Source organism: Schistocerca piceifrons, chromosome 3, assembly GCF_021461385.2.
Source record: "Schistocerca piceifrons isolate TAMUIC-IGC-003096 chromosome 3, iqSchPice1.1, whole genome shotgun sequence".
Taxonomy (NCBI): domain Eukaryota; kingdom Metazoa; phylum Arthropoda; class Insecta; order Orthoptera; family Acrididae; genus Schistocerca; species Schistocerca piceifrons.
The window spans coordinates 893,203,123-893,225,297 of record NC_060140.1 but is presented as its reverse complement, the minus strand read 5'-3'; the positions used below and the strand labels follow the sequence as shown (position 1 = coordinate 893,225,297).

The window sequence follows — 22,175 nt, the reverse complement described above, 5'->3', positions numbered from 1 at the left end:
ATGGGTTGTTTGTTCAAACTTGTATTTTCTGTCCAAGTGATCAATAAATGTAGTACTTTCAACCCATATTCAATCAACTGATTCCGCTCTTCAATCCTAAGGAACCTACTGCACTGATTTATTATATGATCACAATGAAATGTGTGTGCCAATTTCTAATAACCACTTTACTGCTGAGATATTCTTCAAAATGTGCAACATGTTTCAGGTCCAGTTTATTTTGATAACGTGATGCATACTGCTAAATATAACTCTATAAATCTGGCATTAGGTTTTAATTGCTTTTTTCTGTTCTGCAGTAAAGTCTTCTTTTAAACTAAAAATAACTCATTCCATATAATGAGAGGTTGGAATTATGATCCACACAACATGCAATTAGCTACAGTCAGAGTCGCGAATGACAGCAGTCTAGTAATACTTGTTCTGGGCTCATACTTCACACATTCTCCGACAGTCAATGAGCGTTCAGCAGCATTCCGACTGTCCTGCCTTTAGTGACACAGCCAACACAGGAGTTTAAACATGATCACAGGGAGTTCTGAAACTATTCAATTTGTTGCGTTGTCATAGCTGGTGCCATGATCGACAAAATCTACATAAGAATATGAGAATTTGTATGATAACAGCTTTTCTCAAGATGAAGCATGTGTACGTGCGTACTGCAACTGTCACTCGGAACCAGCGACACTGCAGTCCCTGTCCGTGCCTCTAATTGCCGAATAGCCAGTATTCATTAATCTGAATATAACCACTGCACAAGAAATCAGGTAACACACATGGAACACAATAAACCAGTCTTCATAATTTATTGCAAAAATGGAAAGTACATTTAATGAGAAATGATACTGATGACAACACTTTCCACATGTGAAAATCTGTTCAGTGTGAGCCAGTCGATAGCAATGCCAACAAACCACCTGCTGCTCCAACTGAAAATACATAATTACTGTATACAATGTTAAGGAAAACCATTCACTTATCTATTGTGGAAGTCACATAAGAGCAAGCTGTTGAGTACTGATCGAGCCCTTCAAGCCACAGAAAATTCCAGTTTCTTTTTGTGTAATATATCAGGACCAAAGTTTAAAACTCCCAACAAGTAATTACGTTATGTAAAGAGGTATTAAACAATGGTGACTATTCAATATATGTGTAATTAATTGTTCAACAATATCTTATTTCATGCAATAGACCAAAAACTATTTTTTTAATATAGGCATCAATTCAATGACTGTATTTTGTTTTATTTTCTATCAAAATTTTACAGTAATTAGTTGTTTTGCTGCACTTAAATGAGTTATTATCCAGACCAATTAGAATTCAGTTATATGCAGACATTATCTCCAGGAGTACTCACTAAAGGCACTGTGGATTACATTGATTTACATGTCTTATGATCTATCGTACACTGTCCAAGAAAATCCCTGTGTTCTACGTTGTGACCAAAAGGTGAACTACACGAAATGACTGCAAACAGGTGTTTTACATTCTTTCCATACTGCTGATTTATGAAAGGGGCACATTCATTTTGTTGAATCATGCCACATAACTGCCCAACACCCTCCCCTCCAAATCAGGTTAATAAAACTCATTCTTTCAACAATATTATTGTACACACTTTTAGCATCCACCTGGCTTAACAATATTTACATATCCTGAGATTCAAAATTTCTTTTTACTCATTTTAGGAATGAACCCTTAAACAATCCATCTTTTGTTACACTGATCTATAAAAATTGTGAGGCGAGAGAGAGAGAGAGAGAGAGAGAGAGAGCGAGAGAGAGCGAGAGCGAGAGAGAGAGAGAGAGAGAGAGAGAGCGGAGAGAGAGAGAGAGCGAGAGAGAGAGAGAGCGAGAGAGAGCGAGAGAGAGAGAGAGAGAGAGAGAGAGGAGAGAGAGAGAGAGAGAGAGCGGAGAGAGGAGAGAGGGGGGAGAGAGAGAGAGAGGGGGGAGAGAGAGGGAGAGGGGGGAGGGGGGAGAGAGGAGGGGGGAGAGAGGGGGGAGAGGGGGGAGGGGGGAGAGAGGGGGAGAGGGGGGAGGGGGGAGAGAGAGGGGGGGAGAGAGGGGGAGAGAGAGGGGGGGAGAGAGGGGGAGAGAGAGGGGGGGAGAGAGGGGGGGAGAGGGGGGGGGAGAGGGGGGGAGAGAGGGGGGAGAGAGGGGGGGAGAGAGGGGGGAGAGAGGGGGGAGAGGGGGGGGAGAGAGGGGGGGGAGAGAGGGGGGAGAGAGGGGTAGAGGGGGGGAGAGAGGGGGGGAGAGAGGGGGGGGAGAGAGGGGGGGAGAGAGGGGGGGAGAGAGGGGGGGAGAGAGGGGGGGAGAGAGGGGGGGAGAGAGGGGGGGAGAGAGGGGGGGAGAGAGGGGGGGAGAGAGGGGGGGAGAGAGGGGGGGAGAGACGGGGGGAGAGGGGGGAGAGGGGGGGAGAGGGGGGGGAGAGGGGGGGGAGAGGGGGGAGAGGGGGGAGAGGGGGGAGAGGGGGGAGAGGGGAGAGAGGGGGAGAGGGGGGGAGAGGGGGGAGGGGGGAGAGAGGGGGAGGGGGGAGGAGAGGGGGGAGGAGAGGGGAGAGAGGGAGAGGGAGAGGGAGAGAGGGAGAGGGGGGAGAGAGGGAGAGGGGGGGAGAGAGGGAGAGGGGGGGAGAGAGGGAGAGGGGGGAGAGAGGGAGAGGGGGGGAGAGAGGGGGGGAGATAGGGGGGAGAGAGGGGGGGAGAGAGGGGGGAGAGAGGGGGGGAGAGAGGGGGAGAGAGGGGGGAGGGGGGAGAGGGGGGAGAGGGGGGAGAGAGGGGGAGAGAGGGAGAGGGAGAGAGGAGAGAGGGAGAAGGGAGAGAGGGAGAGAGGGAGAGAGGGAGAGAGGGAGAGAGGGAGAGAGGGAGAGAGGGAGAGAGGGAGAGAGGGAGAGAGGAGCACACTCTACATTAGTATTCCCCTGATAACTTACACACACAATACATAAACAATTTAAAAAAAGGATACACTGCAGGTGTAAATGTCTTTAGTATATAGAAGCTGGAAAATATAACTAGCGCCAGAAATAGTGCATTGTTATAAAAATGGAGAACGTTGTGGCTTCATAATCAGCAACTTCATTTTTCTTCCATAGAATTCTGGAAATAAAGATAAATGTATAGATGTCACATCATAAACAAGGTAATCTGAGAAAACAAAGTAATCTGAGAAAACTATCATCAACAATTTTATGTAAAAACTGATTATAACAAGAATAACATGAATATAAATGTTAGTTATTGTTAGCATAATGTGAGTACCATATTTAGTCAACAATAAGATGATATTTCAAATAAATTTTTGCAGAGTCTCTTTGAAAAACTTATTTTTTTTTACACACATTCCGACCAATCAAAATTACAAACTGTTTTACCAATATTTTGTATCGTAAGAGCAGCCATGTGTTTTCTTAGATTATACAATGCAGATACGCAAGCAAATTTTGTCGAAACATGCAGGAAGTTTGAGCTAGTGTTTTGCATTTTAACATACATTCAACCCTCTTCATCATCATATACCAGCTTGAATTTGCTTTGCATTCCACTATGCATGCAGCTAGAAATGTCTTTACCTCCATCAGCTTGTTTTGGATAATTCCTTGAGTAATCAGAGACTATAACTGTGTCTTACACATGCTGCATGCTGAACAACCTGCCACTCCAATTCACAAATCCTTTCACAATTCAGTCTCCTCCAAGTTTGGCGTGCGAGAACTGGTGATCTATAATTTAATCCTCATCTGACACCAAGTACAAACAATTACTTCCATGATCTCAAAATTTCACCCTGAGCTACACAGTAGTGTCCTGCATGAACCAAACGTGAACTACAAACTTAGGTCAATATTCCTCAACAGAGTAATTTGCATTAAGCAAACTGAAGAATAATAATAAATTAATTTCTCTACTTATTTATGCTAAATCAGCAGAAATCTAACCACTTTGGGCTGATAGCGACTTCCTTATTTCATGCCAGCCTTTAAAATCGACTGCTGTCAAGCAGTAGCTGTTGCAGCCACATGGGTGAAGTTTGTGTTTCAGTCATTCGGTGTAAACATATTTAAGTTAGAATTAATTTGCTCATTAGACATTTATACAATTGCTGAGTATTTGTTTATTTGTAAAGTCATTTCAGTTCAGTAGGAGAGAGTGCAAGGAGGATGTGGGACAGGTCGGGAGGAGCCAGGTGGAAGAGGTGTGATGTAGCAGGTGGAAAGGACAAAGAAATATGGTTTAAATTTTTCATGATTATTCTGAAGGAACCACAGTTAACACCTGCCATTAAGCAGAGAACCGACCTGGTTCAGGATTTCTCTTTTTCCATTATCGTTCATAGCTTATCCCTGACTCTTATCAATGCTTGTTCATATTCCACCAACACCTCTCTTTTATTATCTGTTTCAGTGTGAAAACACCATGTATGCATGATCTTCCCTTCCAGGAAGCTGCTTGTGCCTCCATTAAAATCACATGAGATATTTCATAGCCTTTCATTTATTATTTGGCTGCAGATTTTGTAAGCAATATTCAGAATACTTGTATACCTGTAGTTAGATTTATTACTTCTGACACCTTTCCCTTACACCAAAAGGATATTTGCTATTTTCCATTCCTCCGTTATCTCATATTTTACCCAACATATGTTAAAGAGACGTTGCATTATTCTTTATAAGAGAATTCTTCTGTGTTCAATCAATTCAGAATTGATTCCACCTATCCTGACAATTATGAACTTTCATTTTTTTTAAATATAATCTTCAGTTCACCAAATCTATGTAATCTATTTCTGCTTTTTGGTTTCCGAATTGTACCATTGTTCTTTATAATGTGTTATCCCTTCTCATGTATGTGTTACATTTAGATTTATGACACTTCTTTCTTCTTTGTCGAAGTGTTTAATTTGTGTGCTATTTCTTGTCTGCCATAGATATCATGTTCCAATCTGCTTATAAACTTGTCCCACAATATCCTATGTACTGATTTTACTATTGCTTCTGCTTTGTTTCTTTTCCAATTGTATTTCTCTTTAGCTTCTAACTATACACTATCCATTTGTTTGTGGCTTTTTCCTCTCTCTTCAACCCAATTTTTTAAGAATCTTTTCTAACTGGTTCTATGTTTTTTCACCTAGCAATTTACTTGCTATCAGTTTCATAGACTTAATACTAGACCACTCTTCGCTTATGCCCTCACTAATAGATTTGTTATTGATCAAGAAGCTCTGTTATTGCGACAGATATACCTCAACTCTTGTTTATTTTTTTCATCTTTATTTTCTATTCATTGCTTTTTTTATCTTGACCACAGCTGGAATTTTGAGTTTACAAGGTATCGTCTGTATATTTCTACCACTAAATACTCAAGTGTATTATCCTTGGCGCTAACCTAAGATTAATTACATAGTCTATTAGTTAATGGTAAAATTGAAATACGACATAATTGGGTACAAATTACACTGTGGATCCCTTCGCATTTTCATTTTCATAGCTTGTGTACAATATATGTATATAAAAACAAAGATGAGGTGACTTACCGAACAAAAGCGCTGGCAGGTCGATAGACACACAAACAAACACAAACACACACACAAAATTCAAGCTTTCGCAACAAACTGTTGCCTCATCAGGAAAGAGGTAAGGAGAGGGGAAGACGAAAGGAAGTGGGTTTTAAAGGAGAGGGTAAGGAGTCATTCCAATCCCGGGAGCGGAAAGACTTACCTTAGGGGGAAAAAAGGACAGGTATACACTCGCACACACGCACATATCCATCCACACATACAGACACAAGCAGACATATTTAAAGACAAAGAGTTTGGGCAGAGATGTCAGTCGAGGCAGAAGTGTAGAGGCAAAGAAGTTGTTGAAAGACAGGTGAGGTATGAGTGGCGGCAACTTGAAATTAGCGGAGATTGAGGCCTGGCGGATGACGAGAAGAGAGGATATACTGAAGGGCAAGTTCCCATCTCCGGAGTTCGGATAGGTTGGTGTTGGTGGGAAGTATCCAGATAACCCGGACGGTGTAACACTGTGCCAAGATGTGCTGGCTGTGCACCAAGGCATGTTTAGCCACAGGGTGATCCTCATTACCAACAAACACTGTCTGCCTGTGTCCATTCATGCGAATGGACAGTTTGTTGCTGGTCATTCCCACATAGAATGCATCACAGTGTAGGCAGGTCAGTTGGTAAATCACGTGGGTGCTTTCACACGTGGCTCTGCCTCTGATCGTGTACACCTTCCGGGTTACAGGACTGGAGTAGGTGGTGGTGGGAGGGTGCATGGGACAGGTTTTGCATCGGGGGCGGTTACAAGGATAGGAGCCAGAGGGTAGGGAAGGTGGTTTGGGGATTTCATAGGGATGAACTAACAGGTTACGGAGGTTAGGTGGACGGCGGAAAGACACTCTTGGCGGAGTGGGGAGGATTTCATGAAGGATGGATCTCATTTCAGGGCAGGATTTGAGGAAGTCGTATCCCTGCTGGAGAGCCACATTCAGAGTCTGGTCCAGTCCCGGAAAGTATCCTGTCACAAGTGGGGCACTTTTGTGGTTCTTCTGTGGGGGATTCTGGGTTTGAGGGGACGAGGAAGTGGCTCTGGTTATTTGCTTCTGTACCAGGTCGGGAGGGTAGTTGCGGGATGCGAAAGCTGTTTTCAGGTTGTTGGTGTAATGATTCAGGGATTCCGGACTGGAGCAGATTCGTTTGCCACGAAGACCTAGGCTGTAGGGAAGGGACCGTTTGATGTGGAATGGGTGGCAGCTGTCATAATGGAGGTACTGTTGCTTGTTGGTGGGTTTGATGTGGACGGACGTGTGAAGTTGGCCATTGGACAGGTGGAGGTCAACGTCAAGGAAAGTGGCATGGGATTTGGAGTAGGACCAGGTGAAACTGATGGAACCAAAGGAGTTGAGGTTGGAGAGGAAGTTCTGGAGTTCTTCTTCACTGTGAGTCCAGATCATGAAGATGTCATCAATAAATCTGTACCAAACTTTGGGTTGGCAGACTTGGGTAACCAAGAAGGCTTCCTCTAAGCGACCCATGAATAGGTTGGCGTACGAGGGGGCCATCCTGGTGCCCATGGCTGTTCCCTTTAATTGTTGGTATGTCTGGCCCTCAAAAGTGAAGAAGTTGTGGGTCAGGATGAAGCTGGCTAAGGTGATGAGGAAAGAGGTTTTAGGTAGGGTGGCAGGTGATCGGCGTGAAAGGAAATGCTCCATCGCAGCGAGGCCCTGGACGTGCGGAATATTTGTGTATAAGGAAGTGGCATCAATGGTTACAAGGATGGTTTCTGGGGGTAACAGATTGGGTAAGGATTCCAGGCGTTCAAGGAAGTGGTTGGTGTCCTTGATGAAGGATGGGAGACTGCATGTAATGGGTTGAAGGTGTTGATCTACGTAGGCAGAGATGCGTTCTGTGACGGCTTGGTAACCAGCTACAATGGGGCGGCCGGGATGATTGGGTTTGTGGATTTTAGGAAGAAGGTAGAAGGTAGGGGTGCGGGGTGTCGGTGGGGTCAGGAGGTTGATGGAGTCAGGTGAAAGGTTTTGCAGGGGGCCTAAGGTTCTGAGGATTCCTTGAAGCTCCGCCTGGACATCGGGAATGGGGTTACCTTGGCAAACTTTGTATGTGGTGTTGTCTGAAAGCTGACGCAGTCCCTCAGCCACATACATTCATTAAAATTCTCTACAGGGAATTGTCAGTTACATAACCTATGTTTTCTGTATTTACCTCGCAGTCTTCGTTTTTATGACGAAAACAGCTGGAACATCACCAAGTGCATTAAATATGGCACAAATGGGAACATTAGGCTATGCTACAAGTCAATCTGCAGCCATTATCAATATTCTGGCATTCCCATCTGTTGGCTTCATGAACTCTAAACCGAATTAATACCTTCCAATCTACCCTAGACCTTGGGCTATGCCATAAATCAGTCTACCACCAAAACCAAGATTTCAGGGGGGTCCAATATCACACAAGCGGGAAACCATATTAAAATGACAAGGTAGCTATTTATATCACAGGCCACTCTAAAGTGACAAATTATGAGAAAAAGGATGCAGATTTCTCGCAGTTCAATTCGAAGTACTGCTTACAAGGGAAACTCCCCATCGCACCCCCCTCAGCTTACTAATTTTTACTACTAAATTAGTTCATCAAAAACTCTAGGAAAAAAAGAAATGAAAGAGAAAAAGTGAACACTCTGAGCTTAAGATATGCAACATTGAGCAAACTGCAAGAACTGCACTGTCATGGTTATGTGGCAATGGTGTTTGACTGTAAAGCAGGAGATCCACGTTCAAGTCTCCACATAACATATTAATACACATTCATGATCTTTACAAACCTGCACACCACATTGTGATGTTGTGTCATTTAATAATAAAAGGTCTAATGAAACACCAGCATGTTAAACATAAAATACCACAAATATAAAACAAATCATGTTGTGCTGATGTCTTAGTGCAGTCTTTCACATAACACCACAATGCCAACTGAGCTAGTGCAATATTTTCACAGATGATTCTGTGTACAGGTGTTTACACTGTGGTATTCAACAATCGATACGTACTTGCATAGCTTTCAAACTACATATACCACAATACAAATTCATTCTTGACTCAAGTCTCATTAAAATTACTTTTGAATTTGGTAACATTTTTAAATTACAAATTTACAATAAATTATATTTTGAAACTCACTTTTTTAAAATGCAAATTTTCACTATAAATATTGTTTCAAATAATCATCTACACACTGTAGATACACTGCGGTAAAAGTACACGAAACAGTAAAGACCAGTCATTGGACCACATTTTTTTTTTTAAGAAAAAATATATATGTATATACATACACAAGATATTGTGGAGTTTGTGTGTACGTCAGTACGGTGCCTGATGGCTACTCAAAATTACTCTTAAATGGTCATGCTCTTACATAGACTACTAGCACTGTGTCATACACTTATATGATTTTTGTAGTTTATTTTGTGTGGTGTAACGATTACTTTTATGTAAACCTTAAAGTCTGTCTTAGAATGATTATGTAATAAGGGTCATTTCATTGCCATATTGTACGTGTATTTCAGTGATTTTGGTTATGGATGTAATTTTGAGCTGGCATCAGACACCATATTGAGTTTTAACATGAGCTCCACCATACGCTGTATTAGAAAAAGGTATGATCCAATGAAGGTGGTCTTTATAGACTTGCATACAGTTATCACAGTGATCTACTTCTGTTAATTGCTGTTGATGCATATACTGTGTGTAGATGAATAATCTGAACAATTTGAAAAAGTTTGGAAGGTAGGAGACGAGATACTGGCAGAAGTAAAGCTGTGAGGACCAGGCGTGAGTCGTGCTTCGGTAGCTCAGATGGTAGAGCACTTGCCCGCGAAAGGCAAAGGTCCCGAGTTCGAGTCTCGGTGGGGCACACAGTTTTAATCTGCCAGGAAGTTTCATTAGAGCACACCTTGTAATGTATTAACACTTTTGAAAAATGATACTGTATTTTCAAAACTAAAATTATCATAAATTTGTGATTTAAAAATGTTACCTAAATCCGTGAAAAGTAATTTTAATGTGATTGGAATGAAGAGATAATTTATACTGTGGCACATATAGCTTGAAACTTACGCAATTACATATTGATGGTCGAATACTGGAATGTGAACTCCTGTATAAGAAATCATCTGTGCAAATGTGGTACCAGCTCAATTGTCATTGTAGTGTTAAGTGAAAGAGTACAATAGGACATCAGCCCAACATAATTTGTGTTTTATGTCTGACTTGCTGACGTTCCTTGGTACCTTAATTACAAATTATGATGTGGCTGGCAAGTTTGTGATCATCATAAACTTCTGTTAATACATTACAAGGTGTGCTCTAATGAAACTTCCTGGCAGATTAAAACTGTGTGCCCCACCGAGACTCGAACTCGGGACCTTTGCCTTTCGCGGGCAAGTGGTCTACCATCTGAGCTACCGAAGCACGACTCACGCCCGGTCCTCACAGCTTTACTTCTGCCAGTATCTCATCTCCTACCTTCCAAACTTTACAGAAGCTCTCCTGCGAACCTTCCAGAACTAGCACTCCTGAAAGAAAGGATATTGCGGAGACATGGCTTAGCCACAGCCTGGGGGATGTTTCCAGAATGAGATTTTCACTCTGCAGCGGAGTGTGCGCTGATATGAAACTTCCTGGCAGATTAAAACTGTGTGCCCGACCGAGACTCGAACTCGGGACCTTTGCCTTTCGCGGGCAAGTGCTCTACCATCTGAGCTACCGAAGCACGACTCACGCCCGGTCCGGGAGTGCTAGTTCTGCAAGGTTCGCAGGAGAGCTTCTGTAAAGTTTGGAAGGTAGGAGACGAGATACTGGCAGAAGTAAAGCTGTGAGGACCGGGCATGAGTCGTGCTTCGGTAGCTCAGATGGTAGAGCACTTGCCCGCGAAAGGCAAAGGTCCCGAGTTCGAGTCTCGGTCGGGCACATAGTTTTAATCTGCCAGGAAGTTTCATATCAGCGCACACTCCGCTGCAGAGTGAAAATCTCATTCTGTGCTCTAATGGTTCAGTAATGTATGAAGTGTTCACATGAAATCAGGTGTATTAGTCCCCTTGACTTTGAATATTTGTATATTAAACTTTCAGATCCAATGATGACAGCATTGCTCTGTTGAAACCAGTAATCAAAAAAATTTACAAGCCATCTTGGTGAACCTGGTTTTTATGTTATCACTGTTACAAAAGGGGACATTTTAAATCTGAGTGCAGAACTCAACATGAAGCTTGATAATCAGGCTTTCAGTGCAGAACAAGCAAATTTTTCTGCTCCAGGTTGTAAAAATATTTGAACATATGACACCATGCAATGATTGGTTTAACATTTAAGTCAACTCAATCCAATGACTTCTATGCTCAAATTGGAAACAGCTCTATTGTTAAAGCATAAGGTGTTTAACCCCTTCAAGTGTGGTCTTTAGTTGAGGGAAAATGGCAAGCATTCACTTAGGGAAACAAATTACACATTCCTTAGCAAAAGAAAACTGTATTTTCTGTGGGACCTGTGGCAAAGAGAGAAATCAAAAGTTATTTTTGATAAGTGAATGGAAGATTGCAATTCAGGTTTAGTTGAATTAAGGTGGAGAGTCATTTTATCAAATGACTAATAAAACATCTAGATTACTACAAGCAAATCCTGTTCCTTTTAACTCCACAATAATCTGACACTAGATTGTTGGACACTTCCATTTCAAAGGTCTGGAGAATATGACTAATTTAGTTCCTGGTTTAAAAACAAAAATCTCCATTATGAATCATGACATTATTGCAAAACTACAAGAAACTCATTTAACTCAAATTTGGACTCAAGATATAAACCTCCGTGGGAATGCATCCATGCAGATTTGCACCTCGAAGGTGCACTCTTTTACACAGATTTCAAGTGTGACTGCACTTCATACAGATTTGTGTATTTTCTTAAAATTAAAACATGAAACTTTCCCTATATTTTTTGAATTTAAGAGACTGATTGAAAGAAACTGGAAACAAAATCTCAGTTCTGAGGGTTACAATGGGACCAAATTCATAAATAAGCAATTTAAAGATTCCAGCAAAATGGAATACCATATCTTATGGACTATAAGAAGCACCTTAATTTTTAAGCAATTTTTGTAAAAAAATACATTTTTACCATTTTTGTTATTAGAGTGCAAACCTGGACTAAAAAATTCTTAGTTTATAAAATGAGCCGACATTTAAAATCCTTGAAAAAAAAATCATCATCTGGTTTTGGCTGTTTTAAATTTCAGTCCTATTTGCACGTTTAGTCTACCTCATTTTTTTCAGTTCTTCTTTACTAGCCCGCCAATCGTGAATGGTTTTTCCTATTGGTGGAGGGCTGAAATTCTGTTCAGCTGCTCTGTTTCCATGTTGTTCTGCATATACTATTACTTTCAATTTATAGCGCGCATCATATGAATATCTTATTTTTTCCATTACAAAACTACCTATTAACAAAAAATATTGTACTGTTACCGATAACATAAATCGCTATCAATTCAAGTTCACTTGCACTGTAGACTGCAATGATGCGTCACAAGCTAGACAGTCTTCTGGATCTGACGGTGATGTGGGAGGGTGACACTGTTAGCAACTCCTGTTCCTGGCATCAGTGCACTGCTGCTACCAGTTAATCCAATATTGCCAGACAGAGAGGTTTCCAATGGCATGGAGTATATGGCCATTTCTAAGACTGATGGGAATTTTTAATTGAACACTGGACATTTTTATATTAATTTTTGGGTATAAGAGACACCTGAACTTTGGAGGTAATTATCCAAAGAAAAAAGTGTGTCTTATAGTCCGTAAAATACAGTAATGCATGAGAAAAGTTCCTACACACCACAGCAAAATGGCCAAACTGAGCAAGAAGTGGAGCAGAGATGTTTGTATGGGCACACGACAATAAGGCCTTTGGTGCTCACACGAAAACAGATTGAGACAAGTGTTGGCAAAATACACAGAACAGAAAGGTGAAATAGCACGGAAGACAAAGGTACCAAAAATTGGCAAACTATGTGCATAACCACACAGAAGCACAGAACGAAGTATTGTGTCAATATTAGAACATTAACTACTCAGGATGAAAGTGGCATAAGGAGCTGAAACAATAAGCAGATGGCCGCGGCTGGCTGACTGACTGCAAGAGGAAAAAAGGAGGAGCCAGCCACTGTGCAACACACTAAAACCTTCAGCCTAGAAGTTTAGGCCAGAGTCCAGACACATCATGAAACTTTAGAACCTTAGTCACATTCATGTCATCACCAGCTAAAATAGAGGGCAGATCCCCATCAATATTTGCTTCTGCCCTTGCATCACTATATAAAATGTTAAAAATATGGTGGATACAGATGTGCATGCCACAAGCATCACAAAACGGGGGATCCTCTTGCTGGAGTAAAAAACTATGTGAGGGCAGTGCCGAATATGATGTGAGGGCAGTGCCGAATATGATGTGAGGGCAGTGCCCAATTCTAAGACATGTGAGAGTCAGTTCATTCCGCCTGAGCAACTGGCAGGAGGAATGCCAATGCTGAATTGCTGACTTCTATTGATGATCACCGCCAGCCATTCCTCATTCCACAACTGCATACACTTCCTGTGTAGTGCAGAAACGAGAGCCTGTAGGGGAATAGGACACTGTGCCACATCCTGTCCTCCACAGGCCTCCTTGGCGAATGAGACCTGCCTATCCTGCAACTGGAGCAAGTACAGTTGGTCATATATCAGCTGCATCAACTCCTCTGCTGGGCACAAGTTCTGTAACGATTGTAACGCAATGAGGGAATCTGACATCCATGACAACATCAAGTTCATGATAGAGATAGAGACAGATGGTGCCTTGCCGTTCCTTTATGTCCCCGGCTGTCGCAAAGCAAATGGGTGTGTCAGCCACAGCATTTACCGGAAACCCACCCACACAGGCCGATATCTGCACACTAGCAGTTATCACCATCCGTCGCAGAAACATTCTGTTCCTAGGACCTTAGTGCATCGAGCCGAAACCGTCTCAGGTTCTAAAAACTCGCTGAAGGAGCTGAGCAACTTATGGAAAATATTAAAGGAAAATGGCTACGACAACTGCAAGATTTCGCAAGCTATCTGTCTGAAAATATGTAAGCAGAAAGACACCGAGGAGGACTCTGAAGAAGTTCACATTCTTGCCATTCTGTAGCTCAATAACAGGAAAAATAAGCCGGCTCCTAGAGAGGCATAAAATTGATTCGGTCTTCAGGGCTCCAGCAAAAATTCGACAACTCTTGAGGCCTATGAAAAACGACGTAGGCCTCAGACTGCCAGGAGTATATAAAATACCATGTGGGTGTGGACAGTTCTACATTGGACAGCCTGTGCATACTATTGAACAGTGCTGTGTAGAACACGAGAGATGTTTTCGTCTACGGTACCCGGAGAAATCAGCAGGAGCAGAGCATGCTTTAAGAAGACTGTCATCATATTGCATTCGACAAGACATCTATTACCACACGGACTAACAGTTTTTGGGATAGCATAATAGAAGAAGCCATCGAAATAAAAATTTGTGACAACATACTCAATAAAGATGGCTGCCTGCAGCTAAGCACAGAATGGGACCCGGCCGTCAGAAGGATGAAGCGGGCATGGTGGCCGTGTAACGCAAACGTTACTATATACGGCGCCAGAGCGAGTACCAGTGACGTCACGGAAGGAAGGCAGAGCGGCTATATAAGAACGGCAGCAGCCACCAAAAGACAATCGCCACTTGACGACGGTCAAGGCGTACTCTGTCGAAAGCTTGTGGATTTTAAAACACTTGACACGGATGGAAGCCCAAGAAACTTATTAGTTGAGAAACCGTTTACCCCAAATATGACGCATCTTCTCCAATGCCATCAGGATTGCATGGAGCTCCACTGAGAAAGCAGTATACTCGTCAGGAAGGCTAATCCTGGTGACATGGTCTGGAAGCACGACAGAGCAGCCAAGGGAATTCCTTTGTTTGAAGCCATCAGTGTACACTGTGAAACTGTGGTGCAAGTCTAAAATGTTAAAAAACAGAGATTGAAATGTCATATCTAGCATTTGATCTTTTTTAAAACTGGTCAAGTCTAAAATAAATCTGGGCCTCCGAAGAAGCCAAGGTGGAAGTCTGCTCCAACCACGATGTAAAACAGGAAGACCGGCCACACCCACCTCTAGAAGGCAATCCTGTTCACAAATCCCATAGGGCCTCGTTGGGTTACGAAAAAGGCTTTCCAGTGGATGCTGAGCAATGGTAAGGTAGACGGGTGTGTCTGACGTGGACTCTGCTTTATAGGCATAGTGCACCATACGAAACCATTGCCTGATGTGAAGTGGCGATTCACCAGCCTCGGCACAGAGACTTGGTATGGGGCTTGTATTGAAAGCCCCAGTGGCCAATCGAATCCCTTCATGGTGCACCATGTCCAACATCTTTAAATAGGAGGGTCTCTCAGACCCATACACCGTGTACCCATAATAAAGCTGAGATCACACAAATACTCTGGAAAACTGGAGCAAGCAAGTCCTTTCTGCTCCCCATGTACTGTGGCCAAAACATTTTAAAATGCTTAAAGCCTCAAGCAATTGTTTTTTCAGGTCCTTAAGATGTAATCATGTAAGCTTAGAGTCACATATGAAGTCCAGAAACTTCCACTGTGTCTTTAAAAGAAAGGACAGTGTCCTCATCCTCAACTCAGGAAATTTTAAAATGAAATGAGAACGGTTAAAATAAACACACACAGAATTCAGAGGGAAACTTAAAACCACTCTTCTGCACCCATTCATCCACACTTTGAAGAGTTAGTTGCAATTGACATGTCACTGCGAGGCTTGAAGAGCCAAAATATACAGAAGTCATCCACAAACAAAGACCACTGGACAGGACTTTTCACTATGAACAAAATGCTATTAACAGCTATGGCAAAGACATTCACACTTAAACCACTACCTTGAAGAACACCATTCTCCCACTCAAAACAATTAGACAGGACATCACTGACTCAGTACCTAAAATATAGTGGCGAGATGAAGGACTGAATAAAAATGGGAAGGCAACCATGAAAATACCACTTGTGAAGCTGCTCTAAGATAGGGTGCCTCCAAGCAGGATTGTAGGCCTTAATGTTGAAAGTATACCTAGAAGGTGATGCTGGCATAGGAAAGCCTACTGTATAGCCGCCTCCAGTAGGGCCAGATTATCAAAGGTGCACCGATACTTCCTGAACCCACACTGAAAGCAACTATGGAGATGCCTGGATTCTAATCTCCAGACAAAGTGACGGCTGACCATCTGTTCCAAGGTTTCTCCCACACAGCTAGTGAGGGCAACACAACACTAACTACTCTGGGATGTACAGTCTCTTTCCCAGGTTTTAAGAGAGGAATTAAAATTGCTTCAAGCCACAAGTCAGGAAAGTGACCTGAAGCCCAAAAGGCATTAAATAGTGGGGGGAGGATATCTTTGTTTCACCTTGTGGGTGCCACAGCATACTGTAATGGATTCTGACATGACCAGCAGATGTGCAAGCCATAGACAATGCAGAATCCAGCTCCCACATGGAAAATGGGCAGTTGTAATCTTCTTCAGTGGTGGACCAGAAGTCCCAACTACATCTCTTGGCAACTGATCTATGGCACTGGAAACCTGGATCCCGACTGGCAGTTGCAGTAATTATGGCAAAATAGAACACCACAGGCTGGGCAATGTCCCGTGGATCGGTTTGGACAGTGCTGGTCCCTATTGCAGCAGCCATGGGGCACCTACCTCCTCTCCCAATAATTCTGCTGATGGTCTTACATACAACAGAACTCTTTGTGGAACAATTAGTGGTGTTCAGGAGCTGTTGCCATGACCTCTTCTTGTTCTCTCAAGCAATTAGGCAACACTTGCCATCCGAAAGACTGCAAGATTCTCTTGTAGTTGGCCGACACTTGAACCTATGCAGAGCCGCATGCCTAGTCCTGACTGCCTCTTCTGTTACCCCCTTGTCTATGGAATGGATGCTGCAGCAGGTTGGTGGATAATTTTGGTAAGATGATCCACCCACGCCTCGACATTGGCACAATGTTCAAACTGAGCCAACTGGCAATAAAGTATCCAGTCTGCTCTACTGAGCACCCATCACAGTGGTTTCCTTTCAGGTTAAACTACATCTGGCAAATGAGTCCAGATCAGGATGTGATTACAAACAGGCAAGTTGTCAACCACTTCCCACTGAGCAGGGGGAGCAAAGAGGTGGAGAGCAAAGTGAGAGTTCAATGGCAGAGAACGACCCAGTTGCTGTGCAGAAACATGAGCTCTGTCCCGTATTTAGCAAGTATGCGCATGACATGAGAAGCCTCTCAATTGCTCTACCCCAAGGCCAAGTTATTTCAGAGCCCCAAAGCACATTGTGTGCATTAAGATCACCACAGAGGATGAAGGAGTGGGGGAGCTGTGTAATAAGATTGGTTAGGGCCTCTTCATCAAGCACATCACATGGGGGCAAGTAAAGGGAACAAATCGTCAATGGATGACATATGTGCATTGATATGGCAACTGCTTGTAAAATTGTCATGAGGGAGAGAGGCAAGGAGAGGTAGTCGGTACTGATGAAAATACCTACACCATCTTTAGCTCTCTCTCCACGCATGTCATCCTTTTTGTGTAGGATATAGCCTTGTAGCTCAGGGACGCACAAATTGGTCTCCAGGACACACACACACACACACACACACACACACACACACACACACACACACACACACACACAGTGGTCAACCCTAAGATAAGAGACTGAGTTCCTCCACAAGCACCCTGAACCCTTTTAAGTTTCACTGTAGGATGGGAGCCATTTCATTGATGTGATTTTAATTTCTCCCTATCTTTGCACCGCAGAGGTGAAGCACTTTTAGAGGAGGGGCTGCCTGGATACAAGGTATCTAACTCCATCATGTCCTCCTCATCAGACAGACAGGAAAAAACAACACCTTACGGCACTCTGAACAGCTTTCAAGGATGAGAGGGAAAGGGGGCATTGAGATGCACTCTGCCTTTTTGTACCTTCTGGATGCTCACTGCAGGATTTTTATTGGTCTTTCCTGGTGCAGCTGCCTGGATTTCTTTGTCATGTACAGGTGCTTGTGGTGGATACAGGCACAACAGACATCGTCTGTGTCAAAGCGTCTGCCTTGGAAACAGGTTTCTGCACCATGGAAGAATATGAGGTGGCAAAGGCGGGATTTCATTGCCTTATATTCTTTTTTGACTTCAGCATAGGGGATCCGCTTGGTCACTTATTTCCTGTATTTTGCATTCCTCAGCAAAAACAGGGCAGTCTCGGCTACAGACTGGGTGGTTCCCAGAGCAGTTGAATGGACAGTCAGTCCCAACATCATGAGTGGCTTTTCCGCAATTCCAGTAAATCACTTCACCTCAGCAACTCGTGGTTGTATGGCTGAAACACTGGCATTTATAGCACTGCATAGGGTTTGGAATGTAAGGCCGAATATTAAGCCAAAGGAACACAATCATAATATGTTCAGGTCTTTATTTCTGGTATGCTTGTACAAGGGTTACAAAGTATCTGCAGGGGATGAAGGGCCTGGCCATAAGCTACAAAGCCAACTACTGAGCTGGTGATTGACTGATGCTGGTGACAAGAGGCACTAAGCAATACAGATGCCAGAGCTGAAATCAATTTATGGGGAAGTAAAAGCATATGGATCGAAATGGTACGTAGGTTAGAGCAGACAAGGGGTCTTCCAGGCCTTAGCCACTGCAAGAGAAACACCACCTGCATCCGACCCCCACCAATCTGATTCCACAACAACTACACAGCAAACGTTACCTTTTGGTCGAGAGATCCGGAACAGTACAAGGGCAAAGTTAAAAAATGTAATGCACATCAGTTGGATCATAAACAAAAAAACGAGATGAGAGAGAGAATTAAGAGAGCAGATAGGTGTCCCCAGGACTCTGCATTTGAAGGGAGCAGGCCCTCCTACAGCTGTCTTACCCAGATCTGTCACAGGCAAAGTGACAGAAGGGAAAAGTGCGCAGATTTTTCAACAGAATAATAATAAAAAAAGAGTAAACAGGCTGCTGCAGCACCACCACCACCACCACCACCACCACCACCACCACCTACTATGAATTTTCGCTTTTTTACTACATTCTCCACTAGCCATTCCGCAACTGCATCAATTCCATCTACGGCTTTTTTTCCATGGGATGTAGCAAAGAAGTTCCAATAGATTTTTACATTGTGAAATGATTGAAATTGAGGTACAGCATCAGTAAAATATTTTTGTTTAAATTGTGGGGCAGGTAAATCTGACCAGATCAAAACTACCTTCACACTTTCAGGTATAGTTGACAGTACCTTGCTAATGCAATCAATTGCAGCACTTGAGCCATGGCTTTATCCAGAGCACTAAGTGACTTTTACGGTGACAAACTTGCTTTACTAGGTTGCTAATCTTGCATCTTACTGGTATGTTGCCTATGTTTTCTAACTCTCTCCCTATTTTTATCTCTTCTGCCTTCTAATAACAGTCCTTGTTTATGTTGACTCAACTATAGAAACTGTTGTCTCTGCTTCTGCTGGCCTCTTTGAGCCTCTTCCAGATGCTGCTTCTTATATTCTTCACATTTTCCTTCACTCTAACTTTTCCCTCCTCCTACTCTGTCTTTGTGCTGCTGCTAATGGAATCCTGTTCTTCTGATCTTAAAATAATACAACTGTGACTCAGATTACATGACTCCTGTTACATATTTAATTTTCTGTTTTAACAGCATTGGTTAGAGTTGGGAAATTTTTAATAGTGATAGTAGGTACACAATCACAGTAAGAAGTAAATTATTGAACACTAAGTTATCTCTAATGTCTCTCTTGGTATAAAAACTTAATTACATGAAAGTGACTCATATTACATGAAAGTTCATGCTGTTGTATTATATTGTTTACCTCAACATATAATTTACCTACTTCAGTTTTATACTCTTTATGCAATACACCCTATGGTATGTAACAGTAATATAAATAATGATATGCTATTTCTTACCTGCCAATTAGTTGAAATGAAGGTCCAAAATTTCCAATAACTTACATTCTCATCACATGAAAAACATATGGAATTATAAGAAGGGCTACAAATTATGGAGGGTAAACAATAACAGGCCACAGCCCATTGTTGCCACAAAGTAAAAAATCCAGACTTTTCAAAAAATATATAAAAAATGCCAAAATTTAAACTTTTAAACACTGTAAATGTGTCATGCACGCACGCTAAATAGCAATCTATCCTTTTCATATGGTTACAAGAGCAGTTGTGTTATTTAACTCCAAGCTTATTCCATTCCATGATTTTCTGCTAACTGTCATTACATTCATCAGCTTAAAATATATTACCGTTCATCCTTTTCTTTCTTGCTCATTTTCTTATCTTCTGCCAATTTCTTTGTCATTTCTCTGGTAACAGCTTCCTCACGTTTAACAGCAACCTGGACAAAGATGTTGTATCCAAATATCAAGATGTAAAGAGTACATACTTTACAGAAAATAATGCTGTAAGATATGTAACTGAATTATGTATCTTTTTGCTAACAAATGAAAGTCACTTAACACTAGGAAATACCTGGCATCCTCTACCTCTGACAAAATAATTACTTGAATAGTATTTGACATGTACCATTTATGAACAGCTCATCCACACCTGACGTATCAACAGCAACAAAACTCAAATACAAACCTAGGTTTATTATGAATTATCACACTATAAGTGAAAGAAACCTCATTGATTCAGATTTAAATTATACAAACAGCAATCTTTCATTTATTGGTAAGGTACTACAAAACTTTAGTTTGTTTACACGAACATTGCTTATACAACTTTTCAGTAGCCTAAATTTGATTATAGCCTCAGTGTAAATGCTTCATGCAAAACGACTAACAGTTTCATAAACAGTGCAACATAAGCCCTGTATCTCAAGAAACTAAAGATAATGACAAAAACGAGATTTCAGGTTACACAATAACCTGTGCTCTTCAGTCCTTTACACATTGGCCTTGTAAAGGTAGTGAAGATAAAAATTTGGCAGTTCCTGCTTACACAGAGACAGTCAATCATTTCAGCATGGATTTGCATTCTGCAGCAGAGTGCACAGACTTGAAACTTTGACAGATTAAAACTGTTACTGACTGGGACTGAAACTGAGACCTAGCTGTTTTATCAGAGGCACTGAGAAACAGATGAAATTCTAAAATTATACAACACTGCAGTAGCTGATGGGACTCCTTGGAAGATTCTACACAGAATTGGTGACTATTAGATACTCCTAATTATAACATACCAAATATCCCTGAAAAAATAAACTGTGCCTGAAAACATTGGTCATAAATGTCTGCATGAAGGATAGCAGAAGTGATCCACAAAACAATAATCCACTATCTTTGATATGTGTTTCAGAATCTTTAAACAAATTTATAGAAATACCTGAGTAACAATTTATGGGATTAAGGAATGGGATAATCATATAGGTTCACTAATAGTTATAGCAGATGCTAAACTTCAGTTCACTGGTAGGATACTTGGGAAAAAGTAAACAGTCGGCAACGGGGATACCGCACTAAACGCTCTCATAACTCTAAAGACTACTGATGAGTTGCGTGTGCCCTATAGCAAATAGGATTAATAGGATATTGTACTTGGACAAAGCGTGTCGCAACGGTTATCAGAGCCACAAATTACATATGGTTATCACGAGTCGTATGAGAGGCAGCGTCAGTGAGAAAGATCATGCGAATAAAATAAGTTCTCGCCCCCAAAAGTTACCTTCACTCCCGTACCCAAACTAGACAAATGTTTGACAATTTTTTTTTTTTTACAAGAACTTACCTTATGCTTCAAAACAAACTTCGTATTTTTATACGCCAGTGCAACAAGGTATGTGCTCAAGAGAGTAACAATTACGAACGATAGTAAAGATGAGTAGACATCTATCATGTGGATCCTCCAAAAGAGCCCTGGAATCATACATTGCAATGTTGTGAATGAAAAAAATTACTTCGCTATATCTTCTTCAGACCTACGAAATATACTCACATATGGGGATAGCAGAAACTATAAAAGCATTTCCATAAAACAATGCGGAGGATTTGGTCGACACATTTCTACTGAAATCTTGTAGCAACAGTTCCTCTTCCTTCGTAAACGCTTTAGCTTGTTTGCCACCCTTCATAGTTTCTTAACAAGCTCCACCAGCAGCAACACAACCTTGTGACCAACAGACGACACACTTAAAGCACGCCAACACACTACATGAGCTTACACGTCATTCGACGGTGGTAGCAAAGTTACTGCATCAGCGCTTGCAGGCAGAGTTCATTGATCGCAGGCGCAAATACAACACCATCAACGTGGTGTTCGTTAACATTCTCATTTTTTGGCTTACTACACCATACAGCCGTCACATTGTACGAAAAAATTCAAATTATTAAAGTTATTGATTGATAGTAGGCCTATTGTCTGAGCATAATGCTGTGCTTTTCGCAAGTAACACTGAGATGCGTAATGCAAATTGTCAACACATCGAAAATGAACACACAGCAAGTATATATATAAAAAAAAGGTAACAC

The 22,175-nt window shown here is 41.9% G+C and overlaps 1 protein-coding gene across 1 annotated transcript; it reads right to left on the bottom strand.

The window, feature by feature from the left end:
* Positions 1–792: 792 nt before the first annotated feature.
* On the bottom strand, positions 793–21,894 carry LOC124788296 (translocon-associated protein subunit gamma). The gene is given in 6 exon segments (XM_047255529.1): positions 793–946; positions 2,964–3,042; positions 3,045–3,094; positions 19,950–20,041; positions 21,436–21,563; positions 21,643–21,894. Coding segments are annotated over 6 exon segments (552 nt in total). The 5' UTR covers positions 21,779–21,894; the 3' UTR covers positions 793–879.
* Between the last annotated feature and the right edge of the window lie 281 nt (positions 21,895–22,175).